At 38.1% G+C, this 23356-nt stretch overlaps 1 protein-coding gene across 1 annotated transcript in view; it reads left to right on the top strand.

Annotated features, from left to right (window-relative positions):
• The first annotated feature begins 3037 nt into the window (after positions 1-3037).
• CAPRIN1 (cell cycle associated protein 1) overlaps positions 3038-23356 on the top strand; it is a 33304-nt gene continuing 12985 nt past the window's right edge. Inside the window, exons 1-9 of the mRNA XM_011000571.3 lie at positions 3038-3194; positions 3763-3978; positions 16369-16431; positions 16541-16627; positions 19551-19789; positions 19879-19961; positions 20411-20548; positions 22463-22515; positions 22593-22679. Of these exons, the coding sequence (XP_010998873.2) occupies positions 3763-3978; positions 16369-16431; positions 16541-16627; positions 19551-19789; positions 19879-19961; positions 20411-20548; positions 22463-22515; positions 22593-22679 (966 nt within the window). The 5' untranslated portion in view covers positions 3038-3194. The remainder of the gene's footprint in view (positions 3195-3762; positions 3979-16368; positions 16432-16540; positions 16628-19550; positions 19790-19878; positions 19962-20410; positions 20549-22462; positions 22516-22592; positions 22680-23356) is intronic.

The raw sequence follows: 23356 nt of genomic DNA, 5'->3' as shown, positions 1-23356 counted from the left end.
CTGCTGAACCGTGATGGATGAGCATCATTGTTATTTTAAGCCAGGGACTGGCAAACTTCTGAAAAGGGTGAGACTTTATTTTAGGTTTTGCACATTGTATTGTCTCTGTCACTATTACTCAACACTGTTGTCCTGTGGCCATAAAAAAATATGTAGCATGAACAGATGTGGCTGTGTCTCCCCCAGAAAACTTTATGTACAAAAATAGAGGGCCACTTAGCCCAGGGACTATAGTTTGCAGATCCCTGATTTAAGTCACAGAGCTTTCAGGATTGTTACTGCAGCATAACCTAGCCTATCATGGTATAAATACTATGGGCAGTGAGATGAGCCCCCCAAAACGAGAGTCTGTCATCTGTGTTGTCATCTATCCTGCTCCCTCTCAGCAATCCACTTTTTTTCCTGAAGCCTAATTTTACTGACCATGAGTCCTTATGTTTCTATAACTGCTGTTTCATAAAGTGCCAAAGAAAGACAGAAAAGGCTTTTCCTTCTTACACCCAATCACAAGGTCTCAACTCAAATCTGAATCATTTACGGTTTCCAAGTCTTCGGTTCTCACACTTGAGCAGAGGGCACAGACTGCTTACTGGGCTTCACTCCCAGAGTTTCTATACGTCCGGGGAGAATTTGCCTTGAAGAGCATTTCATGTCTATCTTAAAGATGCTGGTCAAGTTCTAAGTAAGAAAGCTGTGATTTTTTTTCCCCCAAACTTCATCCGGTTATATAAATTGGCTGAGGATCTTGCTAAAATGCAGATTACCTCAGTAGGTCTGGGGTGAGGCTGGAGATTTTGATAGTGATAGCTGTCAGGCTGAGCAGACTAATTGCTGTAAGAAGCTGAAGGATTACCATCTTTGTTTCTAGCCTTAGGCTTAGGATAGTGTTTAGCATAGTGCTGAGCACAGTTCAGGTGCTTGAGTCTTGAATGACCTCAGGTCAGCCTTGACTTTTCTCATACCTAACTGCTTAGCCAGTTCTTTTGGTTCTACTGTCACAATGTATAAAGCATCCAACCACTTGTCACCACCTTCACTGTAACACCCTAATTCTGGCCACCACCATCTCTGGTCCATATTATTTCAACAGCCTCATTGGGCTCCCAGCTTCTCCTGCTCCACCCTCCCTCTCACTTCTAATACACATTGTGAATTCTTTATACAGCAGCAAGAGGATTTCTTTAAAACACAGGTTGATCATATTACTCCTCTGCTGAATTCTATGCACGCTGTGACTCTCCATTTCACTCAGCAAAAGCAGAAGTCCTTACAATGGTCTACCAGGCTTTACATGACTAGACCGCTTTATTGTCTTTTTTTTTTAATGAGGGTAGGAAAGTTCCTACACATTTGCATTTTAGAGTCAGTATAGAGAAGTAGATTTCCTCACTGTTACTTGTATGCCCAAAATCCTGAAAATTGGTAACCAGATAAGAAAAAATATAAAAATTATGATATGCAATTCAAATTCAAGATCAAATGTTATTGCAAAGAATCAACAAATCCTACATAAAGTACTTAGTTTCAGATACAAAGCAGAGGAACAGTACTGTTTATATCCTACAAAATCAAGGAATTCTCATGTTGAGAACTTCGGATTTCTTTTTTTGTCTTTGACCTCACTTCCTACTCTGCTTTAGCCACTGTTGCCTCCTTGCTGTTCCTTGAACGCACCAAACATACTTTCATCTCAGATCCTGGCATTTGGTTTTCCCTCTATCTGGAAAATTCTTCCTCCAAGATAAGTGCATGGCCTCTTCCTCACTTCCTTCAGTCTTGGCTCAAGTGTCACTCAGTAAGGCTTTTCCTGATCACCGTGTTTTTTTTTCCCCACCACTTCACTGTCTGGTATTTAGTTACTTCTCCCCACTTAGAATGTAAGTCCCATGAATACAGAAGTTTTTTTTGTTCACAATCCCTAGCACTAAAGAGTTCCTAACATATAGTAAGGTGCTCAATAAATATTTGAATGAATAGATAACAGACTGCAGCTAACTGGAATATCTTGAGGCTAGAGGCTGCTGCTGTTTCTTCAGGCTCCCTCAGGATATACTGTTGCCAGCCAGTATTACTCATTTTATTCTCCAGGGAAAAGTGGGTTTGGTAGACTCCTTTTTAAAATCCCCTTTTCATGGCATTTAAATTGATCACTTACTGTTGTCATCTAACATTATGTTGCTGAATTTTCCACTGATTATATTCCTTTTAATACATTTTCTTTCAGGATGTTGCTTCTCTTTTGTTCACTGTCCATACCCTTATTACAAGGCTGTAATAACTCTCTTGAAGAAAAACAAAAACCAACCCATTGTTTTGTTTTCATTTAATATTCTCTTAAAAGTTTTAGGTGAATCTAATACAAAAGAAAAAAAGATTGATTTGAAATACTCAGGTCTGTTGGGTACATGTCGTCTCAAGGTAGCTGGAGATTATTTTTATTATGAAGCCAGTTTTAAGATTTCTTTAAAAAAAAAAAAACCAAAACCATCTTGCTTATTTCCAAAGCGTTCTACAGAGAACTCCTAGGTTACTGGGTGGTTATTTTGTGGGGGAAGCGGCAAGTTGTCTTTAGACCTTTTGGGGTGTGGGAGTTTGCTTGCTCTGCATACAGAAGGAATTCTAGAAGCTGGGATTGCACCACCCACTCTACGCACCGCTTGCTTGCAGGAGGCTTTGCCCCCACTCCCCGCCCCCCCACCAAATAAGGGTTCTTCGCCGGGCAGTCGCCAGCCTCATATCCAGCTGCTTGACACCTATTGTCCCCGTTTGGACGTCAAGCAACTTCGCCTGAAGGACCCTAGCTACGATTTCGCCCCAAACTCAAGGCACCGCTCCGGCAGCCTCCCGGGGGCCGCGCCGACCTCGCTGAGAGGCCGCCTCCGCCCAGGCCAGGGGCTTGGGCAGGCCGTCGGGCGGCCGGGCTGCCCTTCTCCTCAGGCGTTTGCGTCGGGCAGCCCGAGCGGCCGCGAAGGCCCCCGCCCTCCGCTTCTCCCGCCCCCTCCGCCCCAGAGGGCTGGCTTCCTAAGTCCCTCCTGCTGCCGGCTCTCCGCCTCACTAGCAGCGGCTCTCGGTGCAGCGGGAACAGGGCGAAGCGGCCTGCGCCTACGGAGCGCACAACACTGCCCAGAACGCACCGCCACCCTTGCCCCCTCCGCCGCGCACTCGGGATCTCCAGCGGCCTCCGCGCGCGCACGGTGAGCGCCAGCCCAGACCGAGGCGCTGAAGGGGAAGAGGGCCGCTGCCCCGAGTGTCCTTTACCTCCGGATCGGCTGGACCTTCGCGAGGGGCTAGCTCCTCAAGTCTCCCCTCCCCCCCGCACCCCCACCTCGGTCATCTCCAGTGCCCTTCTCCACCCTTTTCCGCCTCTCCGCCCCGACCTCTCTTTTCCCTCCCTCGCAAGGCGGCGAGAGCCGGCCTTCCCCGGTGGGGACCGTTGCACTGGCCGTTGGCGGCCGGAGCTGTGAAGCCCCGCCCCCGGCGCGAGCCTCGGTGCCCCGGGGCGGGTAGGCCGGGCCCGCGGCCCGCGCGGGGGAGGGGCGGGGGCGGGGCGAGGCCCGGCCGGGCGCCCCGCTGGCGGGTCGCGCGCGATCCCGCGGTCTCTTCCTGCCCCGGCGGCGCGCACCGGCCCCGTCCCCACCCCCACCCGCTCGCGCAGGCTCCTTCTCGCTGCGCGTTTTGTCCCGCGTCTCGCCCCGTCCGCCGCCTGACTCGCCGCTCTTGTCCTTCCTCCCGCTTTTTCTTCTCTCCCTTCTGGGTCTCAAGATGCCCTCGGCCACCAGCCACAGTGGAAGCGGCAGCAAGTCGTCGGGACCGCCACCCCCGTCGGGTTCCTCAGGGAGCGAGGCGGCGGCGGGGGCCGGGGCCGCCGCGCCAGCTTCTCAGCACCCCGCAACCGGCACCGGCGCTGTCCAGACCGAGGCCATGAAGCAGATTCTCGGGGTGATTGACAAGAAACTTCGGAACCTAGAGAAGAAAAAGGTGCTAGAAGCTGGTGGGGAAGTGGGGGAAGGGAGGGTTTGATGCTCCAACCCTGACGCCTTCACTCTCCGGGTCTCGGACACTTCCCTTCCACCCGGTCCCCACCCCCACTCCCTGCCTCCCCAGTAAACGGGAGCGTCGTGCCCGGAAAACGGGCTTCGCGGGGAGGTGCTTGTCACCTGACCCGGACGCGGCCCTGGCCCCCGGGCCTCTATTACTCTCCTCCTGCTGCAGGCCAGGCCTTTGGCCTTTGGGAGTGGGATATATAAGGGTGGGGGCCTGTCCCGTCGCCGAGTCTGACTGTGAAATGCTTTTCTCTACGTGGCCGATGCCCGATTTCTTTGACGGGGTCCCGCGGGGGGAAATGAAGAGGTCTGGGGTGTGTTTGTGTGTGGGGGGTGCCTAGGAGCCAACCGACTGCCTCGAGGAGTGGAGGCGGCCTGTGTCCTATAGCCCTGGGGCTTGTCCGCTCCGTTACCGTGTGCTTGAGGCCTGCTCAGTGGCCCCTCTTCTCTGTTGCGAGGGAAGTGTTTTTAGGATCTTAAACTAGAATTGCTTCTCCATCAGGCCCCTCTTGAGGTCTTAGATTTAGATAGGGGCTACCCACGCCCCTATCTGATAGGAGCCCCTACGTTTCCTTCTTTGTTTCTTTCAATTGTCTAGGTGCCCCCCGAGCCTCACGCTCTAGTCGATCCCGACAATTTTCTGCAGTGGCTTTTTGTCCTTCGAGGACTCTAAAGAGGGATGGGAGGGAGACTGCAACGCTCGAGATTCGTTGGGGGGTGGGTCCGGGTGAGTCCGAGGGGATCGCTAGGTCTCTGGGCACATGGAGAGCGCGTCTAACATGGCGGCGGCTGCGGGGAGAGGGAAGCTCTTTACAGGAGCTGCATTGTGAGCACAAAGCGAAAGCAGAGGGGGAGGGCAGAGAGCAGGCAGCCGCCCCGAATGGCCTCCCTTGCCCCCCTCCAAAAAAAAAGCCATACCCACAATTTTTGGGCCCAGTATTTAGCATTTCTAGGTCGCACAGTGAGGTTTATCTTCAAGTTGGGCTTTTGTTTTATGCTTTCAGCTCAGGACTGTGCTGGCTGTGTTTAGAGGGACACACGTGTGTGTGTGTGTGCGCGCGCGCGCGCTCGCATCTGTGCGTTTGTTTGCATGTGTAGAGCAAGGGTCTTGGCAGAGTGAATAATTCACCTTCAGTAAGATTAGAGGTGGAAAGGGAAAACAAATCAGTAAAATGGGGTAATTACATCTGTGACTATTATGCAAACTTTTGCCTTTTACCTTAAAAAGAAAATAACTTTCCTTTAATAGCTTCTGCTTATCTGCCTTTAGTAAAACGTTTATTATAACATCTTGAATTTCGTAGAAGTCATTTAAAAATGTTTAGCCAGCCATCTAATAGTGTTACTTAAGCTGTTGAAATAGTAAATATACTTGACTAAAATTTGGGCTGTGGGAAGTAATTTGAAGAAAACTGGTGCTATGTAGACTTTAATTATTTTAATTGCTTGTTTAATGATTTATTTTACATATTGGGGGGAGTTTTAAAATAGTTTTAGAATTGATAATTCTGTCTTCTGTATATGGAATTTTACTTGGATTTTATTTGAAATTGAAAGATGCACTAAATGTGGATTTCTACCTTTTGCTGATCGTTTATTTTGATTAAACACTGGTTTACTTTAGAGGTTTGAAAGTATAAGATTTATCAGTATAAACAAAGCAACATAGGATAAACATGCCCAAGACCAGTATCTTCATAGTACCTGCCATCTGACTTAGTTTTTGCTGCTCTATTTGAAATGGAGACTTAGGTACCTTTTAAAAACTCTTAATGTAATAAATCCTGTGAATCTGGTTGACACTTGAATGGCTTAATTTTCAAAATTCCTGAGAAATCTCTTCTTTTAAACTAGAAATCGGAAGATAAATATTAATAATGTAATATTTAAGTGTAGATATCTTAATATATTTATATTTTAATGAGTGAAAAGTGGTTCTTGAAAGATACTTATAAAGTCAGACACTGAGTACTAGTTAACTTGGTTGTTAGGTGACTGTTAGATTCTGGTGTTCAAGTGTGTCTGAAAAAATTAGAAATTTAGTTTATAAGCCCCATGAGGTCCTGAACTATGACAGGTCAAAACAGGTTGTATTACTATACATTCATTGCCTACCCCCTTCCCTCCCAATTAAAGAGAAAGTAATGTAATTATTATTACAGAAATGATAGACTAGGCTAGTAAGCACTGGAAAATGCCCTTGTAATGAAGAAGTTTTAACTAAACAAAGTAACAAATGCATTTTGTATCTTTTTTTTCTTAGTGTTTGAGTACTAGATAGCAGAAAGGTCAAATTACAGTTAAGTGAGGCTTCTTGGTAACTCACAGACTGAGCTACCTACTTGTTCAATAGTTGAGTTGGCAGTACTGATGTTATGACTTAAAAAGTAAAACCTATAGTTTTAATAATTGAGACTCAAGGCATTTGGATTTTCCTCTAAACACGTGTGATTTCTAGTTTAAATTGAATTTTTGTATATCTAGATGATTTACTGTATGAAAGAATTTTAGAATGATTCATTTTTTTAGTGGTGAGCGTTTTTAATACATTTAAAGTAGGATTTATTTTACAAAAAAGTTTTGAACCTTTTTAGAAATGCTGTGGAGTAAAGTAAGATACTGTTTATAACTGGATTTCTTTTTACTTCAGTCCATTTAGCAAGTTACATTTGAGTTGTCTTTTAGTCTTGACCTTTTCATAGGAGCCTTCTGGACAAAATGCCTTTTTCCATGGAGTCTAAAATCAAGTATTCTGATAAAAATTATTGCTTGATTAGTAATACCACTTACAATAAGACGTAGAGAATTGAAATAATTTTATTGTACTTCATTGAAAAAACAGAGGTATTTGTTAATTTTCTAATAAGTTGGAGTCATTCAAGGAAAGCTGAGCATCTGTTCAGTGAGAATGCATACTTAACATTGATGAAATATGACACTATTATGTAATGCAACTAAATGACCTGGTGGTTTTTGAAATTTGGGCTTTTAGACTACATAAGTGTTTAGCAAAGAGAAGAAATACAGCTATAATAAAAAAGAATCAAGTGTAAAACTACATTTACCAGTCTTTCTTGTGGGGGAGGTAGTTAGGTTTGTTTACTTATTTTTTAGAGGAGGTACTGTGGATTGAACTCGGAACCTTGTGTATGCTAAGCATGTGCTTTACCACTTGAGCTACACCCTCCTCCCATTTACCAGTCTTTCGGCTGATTAAAGTACAAGTAGTAATGAATTGAGTGATTGCCTAGTTTTCTTCATCAGTTCGTTGGTATAGAACTGGGCACTAGCCTATGCAAGATGATATTTTGAAACCAAATCTTAGTTTTAACTTGAGAGAGCTCATTTATATGGTTAAGATGTAATCAGTTTTGATGTAGAATAAAGAATGTTTTAATAGGTAACATTATAACTTGTTATACTGTTTGTAAATATAGTAAGTTAAGACAGTAGTAACTTTGGTAAGTGAAGGATTAACAAGTGTTGTCCAGCAAAACAGCCTGAGAGTTTTGTAACCAGCATGTGACCAGAAGTATAGCCAGAGTGTACTGTTTCTCATAATACTCTTAAGTTTTTTTGCTTTTTATATCTTTTCAGGTAATATTATTCTGAAAAAGAATTGTTAGGGTAACATTTCTTTCCAGAGCATTGCGGTATGCATCTATTTAGAATTTTCAGTGTGGCTGTTGTGTGGAATTTCTTTAAGTAGTTTGAAATAAAAACATTCCTATTTTGAAGCAAAATCTTCAGGATAACACTTGAAGTTTTTCTTGACAGTTAATATCGCTGCTGTGTTGGTTTTTCCAATGGTTGCATGAACTATTCCTCTGCAGTGCAGAGGGTATGGTACTTTGTTTTGCATTCACCTTGTCAAAGAAAAAAGGTATTTATAATGCTTAATTTGTTTCCCTCTGCATGTCTGGGTGTGCTCTTTGTGTGTGACATAGAGAAGTATTTAAAATTTGAATTTAAAAGAAAAAGATGTGAATTCCCTCATGATAACGTGAATACCTTTTTCTGGGATGAGAGTAGAATCCTAAGTATTGTAATGAGAATGTATTGTTTTAACCTGGCCATATTATTTTTGCTCCAGGTTAATTCCCATGTGGCAGATATTTGTATCAGAATACATTTTGTATGAATTAGAGATTAAGGATATAATTTGTCATTTTATGTAATTAATTTCTTAGTTTACATTTAGAACTAGATGATTAGTCTAGTACTCTTTCATCTTTAAAAAAATTCATAAGTACTTGAAAAGGTTAGACTTACAGCAATATAGTCTTAATTTCATTATCATAATGTTACAGAATCTAAGATTTTTTAAGAGCTAAAGCCAACATAGAATTTATTCCAGTCCATTTTACAGAAGAGGAAATTAAGATGCTCATGTAAAAATGACCCAGGTTGAAATGGGAGAATTCCAAGGTCTCTTGTAATGTTTCAGGAGCGGTAGTGAGAATTTGTAATGGTGTGCAACATAGGTGGACTTTTTTATGTTAAAGCTGATCCTGTAGAAAGCCTTTTACTTCAGATCCTTTAATTTTAGAGTTCTTCTGTTTAAAAAAGCTGAAAGTAAAAGAAAAAAGCTCTTTATTTCTTTTTTGATAGACCCATATTAACATCTCATTGTTAAATTTGTGTTTGTAGGCGATCTAGGTACTAGGATCCAGAGACTAGCAGTACAAATGAGGTCCTGTTGTATCAGGCATCACTGGGACTTCATATTATTTTAAAGAAATGAACTCTTAAAGTTTAAATTCTGGTTTCTTTTTATGCTTACTTAGGTAAGCCCCAAATGCACATTCTCTATTCAAGCTTGGTATGTTATAGACTAGAAAATTTGGGAAAGCATTAGTAGAGAGAAGTAGGAGGTATGTCAGCCTTTCCATCTTAATTCTTGTGTTCCAGGCTTCTGGATATTTTTTAGTAATTAGTTCCTTTTTAGGGGCAAGGGGTGAGAGAATGTGTGGTATGTATGTAGTAGAGAAGAATTAGAGGAGTAGCAGAAGAGAAAGTCAGCCAAAGTTGGAATTGTAAGGTGCTTGACTTCTGCTCTTCTTTTTATTTCTTCTACCAGCTATATACCAGTGCTTTTGTTTTGTCTTTTTGTTTTTGTTTTTTGATGGGGTATGAATGTAAAAGTATAGATGAAAGAGACTTTATTGAGCAGAGTTCAGAATTCATATTTCCTGAGGAAAGGGGAAGGTGTGCTTCTTGACCATGCTCAACTAGTGTGCTTCCTTTAACTTCCTCTGCTTTCTGTTGTCTGTACATTTCTTTGATGTTTTTATATTGCCTTATGTTCTTCTTACCTTATGTATTTTTCAAAATACTTAGTAAGCTCCTGGAGGACGGAGACTTATTAATATCACACCGTGGCATATGCTAAATAAATAATTTGCTAGTTTGACTGAATCATTACATAGAAATATTTGTAGCTTCATCAACAAAACCCTGTTGAAATGGATTAATCCATTAGGGGGAAAATGCTTTATGTACAGAGCTATATACTTGCACTGTTTTTTTTTAATTGAAATGAGATTTTTTTTTTTCCTGAAGGATTTTCTTTTCTTTTTTTTTTTTAAGTTAACAGAGTTGATGAATAGCCAAGTAGAACTTATTTTAAAATCTAGATAGTCTAATATGCTTAGGAAGAAGGACAGATGATTCTTGGTGTTTGAGCCATTGTGAATTACTAGAAATTTCATTGCATTCCCCTTAATATTACACAAACAGAAATAGCGGAAATATACTTCAATTATTGGGGGAAAAAACCTTTGGTCTCCATTTTAAATGAATTAAAGTTCACATCTTTTTACATTGAACTCCCAACAGCGTATAAACCATTCAGTTGTATCACCTCATCCCAGTGAGTAGTTCGGTTAAAGCAACTAATATAATTCAAAAGACACTTGTTAAGATTATCTATGATCATTTGTTTTTCAAATGCACAAGCTTTAGACTTTTTAAGAATATAATTCAAAGTAAGTGATGCTGGAACTCTAAACTTTTGTTTTCTTGCCTAGGGTCAGGTGCTTCCATTCATTCAGACTTAACTGCGTAATTACAACCATGGACAAGGAATAAGGGTTTTTAAAAATAGGATTATCTGTTTTTTCTTTCCAATTGGACAAAAAAACCCTCAAATTAAACTGGTTGGTTATCTGCTTGAAAAACTATCTTACGGTGGGATCTTATATAATACCTAATTTAGCATCCTTTTACTGTTCTTTAGTGTTTGGAAAGTCTGCAGTCTAGGGCCTGGTAGAATGCTCATTTCTGTTTTATTTGAAAATTGAAGAAACTTTTGATTCTTATCATTCCTGTCTTCTATGAATTTTACTAGCAACTGAGTCTCAACTGAATTGGTGAAAGGTGAATTGGAGGTAGTCAGCTGCCTACCACTATATGGCAAAGTCAGAACTGATGTTTCTAGGTGAAGAACAGGAATGCAGGGAGTGGGGACTTGAAATAATGTCACTGAAGATTATGGACAAATGAGAGGAAAAGAAATCTTTGACTTTTTGTCTTTGCACTGGTCATTCTATAGGTTCTTTCAGTACTATGGAAGTGATTTATTTGACCTGGAGACATAAAATGATTTTAGGTACAGCTAGGTGTTCCTACTACTTTTGTTCATCTTAGGCTTCATTTTTTAAGTGTTCTGTCCCAGTTTGGAGATTCCCTTAATTGAGAACAGGAGTTACATAGTTTCCCAGATACTCAAACTAAAGATGTTGTCTACTCCTACTCTTTCTTGTTGTGACTATTTACAAATTGTGTAGTTGAAGAATTTTTGGGTTTTTGGAGTCTTCTTTGCTTTTCTTTTTAACTGTTAAATTAAAAAAATTTTTTTTTCAATTGTTCATTTATGGAATTTGTTGGCTGTAACAGTAAAGGAGGAAAGCTCTGGAGGACAGCTATTTTGGATATTCATCTTCTGGCACCCTCATGGCACTGTAGTGAGTTTTTAAAAAACATTTCAATAAAGTAACTGGTGATGATGAAAAATCTGTGGGAGGAATGGAAGATCTGTACTGCGATTCTGGGGAAAGAAAAGGAGGAAAACAGCAGCAGGGCAGAAACAAGATGTGGCCATGGCTGGAGTGCAGAGTGGGGAAATGTTGAGTCACAATTTTTTTGAGATTTATGACATTAGGCAAGTTATTTAATTGCCCTTTCTTTCAGTTTCCATTTAGATGAAATATGGTTGATAATAGTGCCTCCCTGATAGGGTTAGCTACCTGATACTTTAAATTTGAATGTGTGTCACATAATAAATACTGTCAACTATTACAGGTAACAAAGAAACAGGAGATAGAGTGCGACTGGGCAGCACTTATTAGGGTAATTATTTCTCAGTATCTAGTATTTTGACATTTATTGGGTGACGTCTATCCCACCTCTATACCATGGTTCTGCTTTAGAGATTCTGAGTAGTCTGGGAAATGGTTTGATTTTTATCTTGCTCATATGTGGTGCTAGAAATGAATTAAATTTTTTTTTCTTACTTTCTTCTTCCTCTTCTTATTTTTGATAGAGATACAGGTGATTGAACCCAGGACCTCATGCATGCTTGGCATGCACTCTACCACTGAGCTATTCCCCACCCTCCGAAAAGGAATTTTTAATACTTGTTCAGTAGTTGAAAAAGGAACCCTAAATTGAATTTAAAGATAGGTATTTCAAGATAGAAAGACTGTAAGAGGGCAGGTTTTTGTTATGTCAATATTGTGGTAGGCTTTCTGATGAACATATCTTTATGCTAGAAAAATGGATCCAGTTGCCAGAAAAAAATACTTAATATTCATTTTATGTGGATGATATGAGTAGTTGACAAATTTGTCTTTACCACTCTAGTTTGGAACCATGTTCTAGCTTGGGGAAGAAAAAAGCTGTATTTGTCTGGAGTCCTTTACTCCTGTCTCTGCCCCCTCTCTTTTTGTTGGTGTTAATTTTGGATCCGTCAGTTTGATAAGCAAGTCCTTATTTATATATTGATTTAGTTTATACTGTAAATTTTAACCCCAAATGGACAGTTTTTCTACTTGGACCTAAATTAAGCCATTTGAATAGGATATATGACAATATGAATGAAGCTAGTTAAGGTACTGTCATTTGTCTCCAAGTAAGTATTCTTTCAAGTATTAGGCAGATTGTAGTTTTGGGACCACTGCAGATACCATATCCTTTTCCTTATTTTTAAAAGCTGCTTCAGAATGAGGTGGGATTGTAAGCCACCCTCATTTTGAAAAGTAGAAAATTAAACCAGTTGTGTGTCCAAAGAGGCTTTCTAATTCTGGTACAAAATTTGGCATTCACCAGAGTTGAATTGTAAAATACTCTAAATTTCTGGAGCTTTGGCTCACAATGCAAGCTTTAATAATACTTATAAATGGAAGATGGTAACTCTTCAGTGTTCAGATCATAAATGAATCTTATGCAAGTAATTACTAGGGTAAATAGATTTATAAGCTGCTCTAGAAAACCATCATTCAACAAGTTTTCTGAGTTTTTTTTTAAAGCTGAACCTTTAAGCAACCTATCTCCAAAATTGAGGCTGCCATGTAATGATTGCTAGGGTCACAATTCATATTATTTGTTTTGACTCAGAATAATTCCTTATTTCTGCATTCTACTGGGCTTGCTGTTACAAGGGGATTACAGTATATTTGACCTAAGTGAGTGTTTCTCAAACTTGGGCATGCATCAGAATCACTCAGGGCTTGATAAAACATAGATTGCTGGATCCCACCCCCAGAGTTTCTGATTGAATGGGCCTGGGGTGGTGCCTGAGAACTTGCATTCCAGCAGGTTCCTAGCTGATGCTGCTGTTGCTGGTTTGAGGACATCAGTTTGAGAATCACTGACCTAGACCAACATGGGGTTTCTGCTATATAGAAATGTGGTTATATGTTACAGTGAACAGAGGTCCCTTCAGTTGGTATTCCATGGTGATAAAGTCCTGTACATCTAAGCAGCCAGGAGATCCTGTACTATACTGATAAAAACAAAAACAAAACTAGTACCTTTTAATGCAAAACAGGGTTCTGTTGTCATCCTGCAGGCTTAGTAGTAAGTTTTGGTGTTTTCTTTGAATGAGAGAGCTATTTATTAGGAGCTGTGACCAGACCCAGGATCTTGTTTTCCTGAGGTGTGGGCAAGGGAGGGAAGTGGACAGGATATTTCTAACAGTAGTGTAGAAAGTGTTTACAGCTATAGAGGAACAAATGTAAAAGCTATGTTGAACTTTGGTTTTATTGTAGTTAGAAAAATGTTTCATGAAAGACCTGTAGTTTTTCATTCGATTAATAACTACAGTTTTTTTTTTTTTTGGATTTCTATAAATGCATTGATTTAACTCACTAGGTGTGAGGAACTGTGGTCTGCTTTTTGAAAATCCGTTAAAGATGCTAGAGATTTTTCAGTTAAATCGAGAGTTTATTACACCTTTGTTCCCTCATAGTAAACGTCACTTTTTGTGGTGGTAGTAGCAGTCCTTCTCCCTTAAAAAATCATGGCTCTTAAATTATATTATGGATTTAAAAACTGGAAGCAATGTTATAGTAATGTAAAATCAAAATAAATGGATGTATGAGCTTTGATGAAATGCACAGATTTTTATTTTGGATGCTCAGAAGTCTTTTTGCATACTTTTTGGTGACAGTTTTCCATGAAGATGTGTACTGTGAAGCTTGAGTTTCACATAGTAGCTGCTTTCCCTTTTCATTTCCCTCTTAACCTTCTTCTAGTAATTGCTGTGCGACAGATTATTTCAACACCCACTTCATTTTATCATGCACACAGATGATGCCTGTCAGGGATTCAGACAAGGCATACACTGTGATTGGTGTCTCTGCTCCATGATGCCTGGGTCCTCAGCTGGGAAGACTAAGTCTTGTTTACTCACATGTCTGATACCTGGGCTAGGATGACTTTTAACACTGGGATTGCTGATCAGAATTCTTGTATGAGACCTCTCTTCATGGCTTAGCTTCCTCATAGCATGGTAACCTCAGGGTTATTGGACATACATGATGGCTCAGGGTTCCTACCATGATTGGTTTCAGGGACGAGTAAACAGGGCAGAGATGCACTTCTGTTATGACTGAACCCAGGAAGTCATACAGAATCACTTCCACTGTACTCTGTTGGTTGAAGCCCACTCAGTCAGTACAGTGGCAGATAAATTGGACTAGTTCTCAATGGGCGAGTGCCGAGGCCACATTGCAGAACAGTATGTGGGAGCCATCTTTAGAAAATATAATCTGCCATAGATCTCTGTGTTGGATAGATACTAAATTTCCTGTTGTGTAGAAAATTGGAGCTTTTCTGCTATAGGATATCTTATTCTATAGGATAATATAGATTCGTGCTCAAGGATTATTATAGGTGAAAGTCCTAACAATATCCTGAAATCTGACAATCTTAACATCTTTTATATAGCACCAGATTTTAATTTTTATTATATTAATTGTATGTCCATTGCAGAATATTTAAGTGTACAAAACAAAACGAAAAAGATTGCATCTGTAATTCTACCACTTAGGTACTATTCTTAACATTAAAAAATCTTTTTATATTTTTATATATATACAAACACTTTATAGGAATTTGATTTGACATCCATTTTGATTGGCATATATGATTTAAGTTCTCAAGACATTAAGTGGTAAAGTTAAAGCTCAGTATATAAAACTATCCTGCATGGGATATATAGTACATTCACTGTGTATTAATGTCTTGGTTTAGCAACAGTTACTTTAAAAAATGTACAATACCATGAAAGGGGGAGATAATAAATGCAAAGTATTAGCTAACAGCAGTTTTTCTTTTGCCTAGTTGCTAGAATTTTAACTATATTAGTGCTAAATTTCAGGCCCTCCAATTTGCCTGTCTTCTATTAACCACTTGTTTCTAAATAGAAAAATGTAGATTGTCATGCTATTATTATATCCTAAATCATAATTAAAGGTAAATTTTGTTTAGTTTTTTTTTCTTTAAAGAAAAATAGCCTCTTTAAAAAAAAGTAAATAAACTGTCTTCATTCATCCTCAGAGTGTTTGAGGCAGTTGAGCTTATCTTTTGCACATGGGATTAGGCCTGCCCTATTAGTGTAAAAATCTTGATTTTTTTTTCAGCCAGTAGACTTGAATTTTATGTGTTTAGTTGGAGGTTTATTGATTGTATATAATAGCTCACCTAAATAAAATTGGATAGTTTCATCATCCTTTAATGTTTTACTGATTATAGTGATTTTATTTACCTTTAGTATAACTAAGGAATTGTGATAGGCTTTTTAATTTAGAGAACAAATGGTAGAATGGTTATGCAAGTTGACTCATGATTTTGGTACAAAGAAAATCATTTGACATAAAACAACTTCTAGCATTACTTTTAAACTTATTTCTGTGCATCTGTGTTTCATCAGAATTGTTTCTTAATTTTATTACTGTTAAGAGTAAGGGACTATATATTTTTATAATTTGTGATTATTTAAAAATTGCCCCCTGTAATTTAGATTTCTACTTATTTCCTCTCCTCTGACCCTTAAGATTGCTTCAGTACCTTAGTATATTTTTGTGGGAGGGTCTTACCTAAACAATAGTAGCCTAGGAAACCTCCAAAGTTATCACCTTAGCAAAAAGGAAAAAAAAGATGACCTTAAACCAGAGGCTTAATTTTCTTCCCCTTCTCTTGCATATTTAATTACACTTGCAAGAAAATACTGAAAGCAAAGCTGTTGATTGATACACTGTGCCTGTAGCTGATAAGATAGCTTGAACTTATTTCATGTTCAAGAGAAATGGATGAGGCACATCAAAGACAAAGTGCACATGTGTTTATTCAGGAAAAATACACTCTTTTTATCACTTACTCACATGGCAGGGGGAGGGAGGGACAAAAATGTAACACTTAATAAATATCTGATATGCTTACTTGGGTGTAAGTTGGACCCTAATCAAATTGTGGCCCTCACTTATGTGGGTAGGTATTATATGCCTGGGCCATCTGATACTTTTTTTTTCTGAGAAACCTAAAGAATAAGCAGTGTGTTATCATTGGCTTATAATACAATATTTGGTATCATTCAGTGTGGTTGGAGTATTTAAATTCATTTCTGTTGCTCACTATTAATTGGCATATTAAATAGCTCACTAAGCAATTTTATATGCTAACTTAAACTGTAATATATTTAAAAAGTATATTTAGGGCAAGATTTGAGACAAACTTAGAGGATTCTGTAGGTTTGTTATTTTAGTACAGTTTAGCTGGTATGTACTTTCAATATGGAATATAATTACTTTTTCTTTTAATATAGGGCAAGCTTGATGATTACCAGGAACGAATGAACAAAGGAGAAAGGCTTAATCAAGATCAGCTGGTAAAGATGTTATATTTTATTAAAGATTTTATGCTCACTATTTTTAATAAGAAAATTAATTTTGTGTTTGTGTTTCTAGTAAATTTGGTTTCTGTCTTTGTTGTTTTAGGATGCCGTATCTAAGTACCAGGAAGTCACAAATAACTTGGAGTTCGCAAAAGAATTACAGAGGAGTTTCATGGCATTAAGCCAAGATGTAAGTAAAAGATAGTATATATGTTTATGAAACATTAAAAATGAGGAGAGCAAAAAATTTTTTGTTGTCTGAGTTTTTAGTTCTTGTGTTACCTTTGATAAGCTCTGCAGGAGGAGAGAATTGGATCCAATTATATCTAAGATGCTTTCCAATTTCTGTAAGGTTTAGTGTAACACCTGAAAGATGCCTTTTAAAGGGACTGAGTTTCATATATGGCAGACACATATGGTTTAAAAATTATCTATGTAAATATATACAGTTGGCCTTCTGTGTCTTCAGGGTCTTCATTTAAGGATTGAAATGTTAGGTTGGTTGAATCTGCAGATATAAAGGATGGACTGTAAGGGACTTGAATATCCATGGATTTTGGTATCCATGGGAAGAAGGCTGTGGGCCTGGAATTGATTCCCCTTGGATACAAAGCAATGACTCCATAAACATGGTTGCTGTTTATCTTCCACGTATTCTTTTGTGCCAAATGACTTACAATCCCATTAGTCAGAAAATAAAGAGGCTTGTTAATATAATTGGTAACTATTTTCTCCATTAGGAATCGTAAGGGATGTTGCCAGTTGATACACTGCTCTTGTGTCAACTCTTGACCCAACAAAGTGGCGTGTTTTTTCCCCAATATCTTTTGATTTGCAACAGGGTAAAAATTAAATACAAGCAAAGTCAAATAATTTGTTGAAAATTCAGACCAGAAAATTAATACCTTTCTGAATTAGAGTTAGCTTATTTGGAGAAGGTTTTAAAATGCCATTGAAATATAAAGCTGCCTCTGATTTGGTGAAATGAATAAACAAAACAGTTTATTATGTGATGAGAGACAATGTAGTACAGAGATAAAAAGTTTTGATTCTGAAACAAGACTGCATGGTTTGAGTAATAATTCTACCACTTTTACTTAATAGTTATATGAGTTTGAGAGTTACTTATCTTCTCTATTCCTGTATCAGTCAGAGTTTTCCAGAAACAGCCAGTAGGATAGAAAGGGAAGGGTAGGAGAAGAGAGAGGAGAGCTGTCACGCTGCTTCAGTTTTCTAGTCTGTAAAAATGGCAATAATAATAGTACCTACCTCATTATAGAATAGTGCTTAGAACAGTATTTGATGCATAACTAATATATTTCATGTACTTAATGTTATTGTTACTTATTAAATTTGATTAATGGTGGAAAATACTGATGACACCCCTCAAAATGGAGTAAAAGAAATTTAATTTACACCCAAGTAGGGATTTGTTCCACTTAGCTTAGATCAGAGCTCAGGCTTGATGAACCCTGCCCAATTTCTTGTTCTGAGGGTTTTTTTTTTTTTTTTAATAGGGGTCATAGAAGTAGAATTGCTATATACAATTTAATATAGAATCTATTTCTGTCACTATGTAAATGAAAATAACTTGTATCCTCTTTTGCTTTTTTATTAACATTGGTGTTTTCAGGAACTTCACTGGGCCTTTAACTTCATTGGCAGTCCTTTTATTTAACTCTGATCCTTTGTTACACTTTCCACAGTTACTAACTTATTTTGTTTGTTTCACATTCAGGAGCTTCTTTGAAAGTTCTAGCCTACCTTTTCGAGTCTTTTTGTTCTTCTCTACTTGAATTGCTCATTTCATCCAAAGTAGCTTCTTTATTATCTTACTTCATTTGCTTTCTTGACTTACTTTCTCATTCCTGCCTTTTTTCCTAGGTTTCTTGCCTCCAGCTGCTTTTAAAAACCTCTCTACCCTAAAATTGCACCTCATCCCTCATAAGACCCATGTTAGGTGTAGATGTCACTTTCTCTTTGGAAGCTTGCTTGACTACCCTTGCTTAGAGAGATCTCTCTCTCTCTCTGTTCATATGTACTCTTCACTTAACTGTTTATTGCTAATATACTATTTAATCTGTTACCTTGTCTGCTACCATTGTAAATTTGACTTATTACAACCTTCATCGTTACTTCCAGGTCTCACTTCCCCTTTTCTCCCTTTATTATATATTTCATGTGTCCTTATTTTGGTTTTCTCTTAGTTTGCCCTAGTGAGGGTTGAGAAAGGGGAGAAGGTGGGAAGGAAACACAGAGTCATTGCTCTTAAAAAGACTGACCTTTCATTGACCCCAAGCTGATGCTAGACATGGAAAGAAGAGAAATATTTGAGTTTGGCTGATGCTGTCTCTCCAGCCTTCCCAGGGAATGAAAAGAGTAATGGAAGGAGAAATATAGTGGGAAAAATATATTCATACGTAGCTTTTACCTGTCTTAAACTACCATCTTTTCTGCCAGCATCCTCTTATTCATAAAAACAAGTCAGTTTTAGTCACTATTTTAAATAAGTTGGAATGCCTTTATAATGTCAGTGGTGGATTGTTTGGGATGAGGGGGCAGTAGTGGGTTTTGACATCTCCTTGTGAACCAGTAATAGGCACTTAAAGTTAGAATTTTGGACCATGTTTTCATAGAGAGAGATAGAATTTTTTTTTTTTATTTTGGCTGTGGTTGGGTTTCTTTTTTAATTGACTCAGAACCTTGATTAAAATTTTTAATTTTCATGCTTTTTATTATGGAAAATTTCAAAACTAAAGGAAAAGACTAATGAAATCACATTTTGCCATACTAGCTTCTACAGTTATCATTATCTCATGGGCAGTTATATTTCGTATATACTCACATCTTCTCCTTTGTCCCATCTCTTAGATTATTTTGAAGCAAATCCCAAATACGTTGTTTCATTGGTACCATTTGAGTAGTGTAATACTTTTTAGGGAAAGATACGTTTTGAATTTCTAACAGCTACCTAAAACAGATTGTTCATTGAACTATTTTTAATCATTCTTTTATAGGTGAGGGTCACATCTAACTTAATGAGTAAAATATGTGTTATTTACAAAGGAGTTAGGTAAAATTCATTTTTGTCTTATGTTTATATTCTTACGCAGATTCAGAAAACAATAAAGAAGACAGCACGCCGGGAGCAGCTTATGAGAGAAGAAGCTGAACAGAAACGTTTAAAAACTGTGCTTGAGCTGCAGTATGTTTTGGACAAATTGGGAGATGATGAAGTGCGAACTGACCTGAAGCAGGGTTTGAATGGTGTGCCAATATTGTCTGAAGAGGAATTGTCGTTGTTGGATGAGTTCTACAAATTAGCGGACCCTGAACGAGATATGAGCTTGAGGTAGAGTGGTATTTGTTAATAGGAACCTCTAAATGTTGTGTTGAGTTGACAACTAAAAGGTAATTAACTGGATGTTTTATTATTATAAGGTTGAATGAGCAGTATGAACATGCCTCCATTCACCTGTGGGACTTGCTGGAAGGGAAGGAAAAACCTGTATGTGGAACAACCTGTGAGTATCACTGACTGCTTTTGAGTTTGTGACTAGGAAATTTAATTTCCTATGTAAAAGTAATGTTCATTAAAGAAATTTTAGAGCTGTGTAAATAACATCCACTGTTTACTTTTTGGTTTGCTTCTTTTTATATCTTTTTATTTTTATGTTTTTGCAATTTCTTTTGTGTCTTAGTCAAAATGCCAGCATCAAACAACCACGAGTCTGTAAAGATGAGATACCTGAATTAACATGGTTTTGTTCATAATTTTATTCTGCTTGAGTTGGACAGATCACCTATCATTTTGTAATAAATTCTGTTGGAATTTAATGTTTTTATGTTTTTAAGTAACAGTTGATGAGGTTTTTTTTTCCTTTCTTACCACAGTATTTTGTAGAATATTGAATCTTATTCAATCCAGGCATCCTCAGATAGTCCAAGATTATAATTCATGTTCTGTTTTTAGATAAAGCGCTAAAGGAAATTGTTGAGCGTGTTTTCCAGTCGAACTACTTTGACAGCACCCACAACCACCAGAATGGGCTGTGTGAGGAAGAGGAGGCAGCCTCAGCGCCTGCAGCTGAAGACCAGGTAGCAGAAGCTGGTGAGTGCTCAGGTGGATACGTGCTTTAGAGTTCTGGTTTACTTTCCTTTGCCTCAAGTTCAAGCTATACTTTGTGGGTTTTTGTTTTTTTTCTAATTAATAGAGTATTTTTTAGAGCAGTTTCAAGTTCACAGCAGAACTGAGCAGAAATTACAGAGTTCGCTCATAGCCCTCCCCAGCCACACGTATATACTCACCTTACCTTCAACACCCCTCATCAGTGTGGCATATTTGGTACAATCAATGAACCAACATGGGCACATTATCAACCAAAGTCCACAGTTTACATTAGGGTTCAGTTTTGATGTTGTTCATTTTATGGGTTTTGACAAATGCATAATGACATGTAGCCACCACTATAGTATCATACAGAATAATTTCATTGCCCTATAAATCGCTTGTGCTCCACCTATTCACTCCTCCCTCCCTCTTCCCAAATCCCTGGAAACCACGATCTTTTTATTGTTTCTGTAGCTTTGCCTTTTCCAGAATGTCATTTGATGGGAACTGTACAGTTTGTAGCCTTTTCAGGCTGGCTTCTTTTGTTTAGTGATACATCTTTTAAGTTTCTTCCATGTCTTTCATGGCTCGATAGCTCATTTCTTTTTTTTTCTTTTTACTGTACGTATATTTTTAAATTTACATATATGTACTGTTCATTGTTTCTAAGAACGTTTAGAGCTTTAGCTTTTTAAACTTCCATAGTTATCAAAGGAATAAAGCCAACCACAAAATAAGAATTAATTCAAAAAGATACATACTCCCTACTATTAACAGCAACATTATTTATAATTGCCAAGATGTGAAAACATCCTAAATGCACATCAGTCGTTGAATAGAGATGCAGCTCAAGCTATACATTTGTTTAGTTATATATGTACACTTAGATTTTTAAAGAAACTTAAACATGACCAAAATTAAGACAAAGCATGTAAACAGTAAGTCCCAGAGGTATTAAATATTAGTTGTTTATCTTATTGATCCTGATCGCTGTTACAAACTGATACTTCTCTTGCTGCAGTATTGCTGGGCTAGAGTATGGATGAGGGGCAACTGTTAAAAGGTTTTTCAAATAGATTTTTGGCTGATGGGCCCAGATTTATTGCTGTCTACCATGCCAGTACGTGAGGTGAATGGTACAAGGTTTTGTTCTGTTTTTTGGCTTTTTTTTTTTTTAAATGATGGAGAGATTATAACTCCGTGATCTTGAACTGTAAATTCCTCAGTTGCCAGAGATCTGTTCTAGCACCCAGCACATAACTAATATGTAGGTAAGCACTTAACTATGAGTATTTTTAAAATTTTGACTGCTGTTTCTAAAAGCATTGTTGGAGCATAAATTTTGTGATGGGTGAAAGCATGGATTCTAGAATCAGACTGCCTGGATAAAATCTTGGCTACAATACTTATTAGCTATGTAACTTCGGGCAAGTTACTGAACTTCTTTGTACCTCAGGTTCTCCATTTAAGAAGTGATCTGTAAAGTATGTATACAGTGCCTGGCACGTGGAAAGCACTTTATACAAGTGTTAGCTACTAGGTTGAAACTAGAAGGGAAAATTGGACATGGATGAAATTTATGGTTGTAGATCAAAGTAGGGGCGCCCCCCACCCATACCACTTTTACCAAATAGATTAAAATAGAGAGTAGAATTCTGCACTATTGGTATTCTACTTGATCCAGAATAACTACTGTTGAAACTAAAGTAATTTATTCTGGAATAAATGGTAAGGAAAACTCATTGTACATATACTATTGTAAGAATAATAAAATGTAAAAACTTACTATTAACTGTAACTTTGTAAATAAATTCAGACTATGTAATGGTGAACAGTTTACTTATTTGGAGTTTAAATGAAGAGTTAACTTTTTAGATTTCTTACACTCTTTTGTATCATTTTTTAACCTCTTAGAACCTGAGCCAGCAGAAGAATACACTGAACAAAGTGAAGTTGAATCAACAGAGGTATAATTTTTATTTAATGCCTCCTTTCCCTTTCTGCCTTCCGAACATAGGTCTCAAACATTTACTTTGCTTTGCAGTATGTAAATAGACAATTTATGGCAGAAACACAGTTCAGCAGTGGTGAAAAGGAGCAGGTAGATGAATGGACAGTTGAAACAGTTGAGGTAAGAGTTCTGTTGTTGCAAGGTTGATGTCTTTTGTCTTTAATTAGTAATTTTCATCTTTACTAAGAACAAATTTAGATCAAGTCTTTTGCAGTATTCGTACATTGTATTATAGTAACTCATTATACAAGACTATTCTGTTTGAAAAGTTATTTATTTATCTCTGTGGATATTTAATATAATCAGTGCATTGCTGATCCAATTACAAGAAATTATGTAGATATACATGTATAACTTGGGGAGTTGATATATCTATTTAGAGTACATGATAGAGTACACGATACGTCTGTTATCAGGTTGCTCTGTAAAAATCTGGGCTTGCATGTGAATAGCCTTCAGAAGACCTACCTTCCAGGGGGTACATTGCAGTGTCACCTTAGACGACTCCTTCACCCTAATGTTGTTCAGTTACCAGGCTCTATTAGCTCAGTATTGCTTGTAAAGGAAATAAGGTTATGACTTGCCCAGGCTCAACAGGTATGACTTGCCCAGGCTTCAAAGCCAGTCAGAAGAATATAAATTTCATGTAATAAAAATTAGTGAGATTTCTCAGCAGAGAGGGGAATTACTAAAAACAATAATCGGGAAGTTATTAGAGCTAGGAAAATGATACGTGAAGTGAGCTTTGGCTTTTGTAGCAGTTTAGATGAGGCGATAGAGCTTGATCCTGTGGTATT

The sequence above is a fragment of the Camelus dromedarius genome, chromosome 12 (assembly GCF_036321535.1).
Source record: "Camelus dromedarius isolate mCamDro1 chromosome 12, mCamDro1.pat, whole genome shotgun sequence".
NCBI classification, from domain to species: domain Eukaryota; kingdom Metazoa; phylum Chordata; class Mammalia; order Artiodactyla; family Camelidae; genus Camelus; species Camelus dromedarius.
This window is presented reverse-complemented; position numbering and strand designations above follow the sequence as displayed.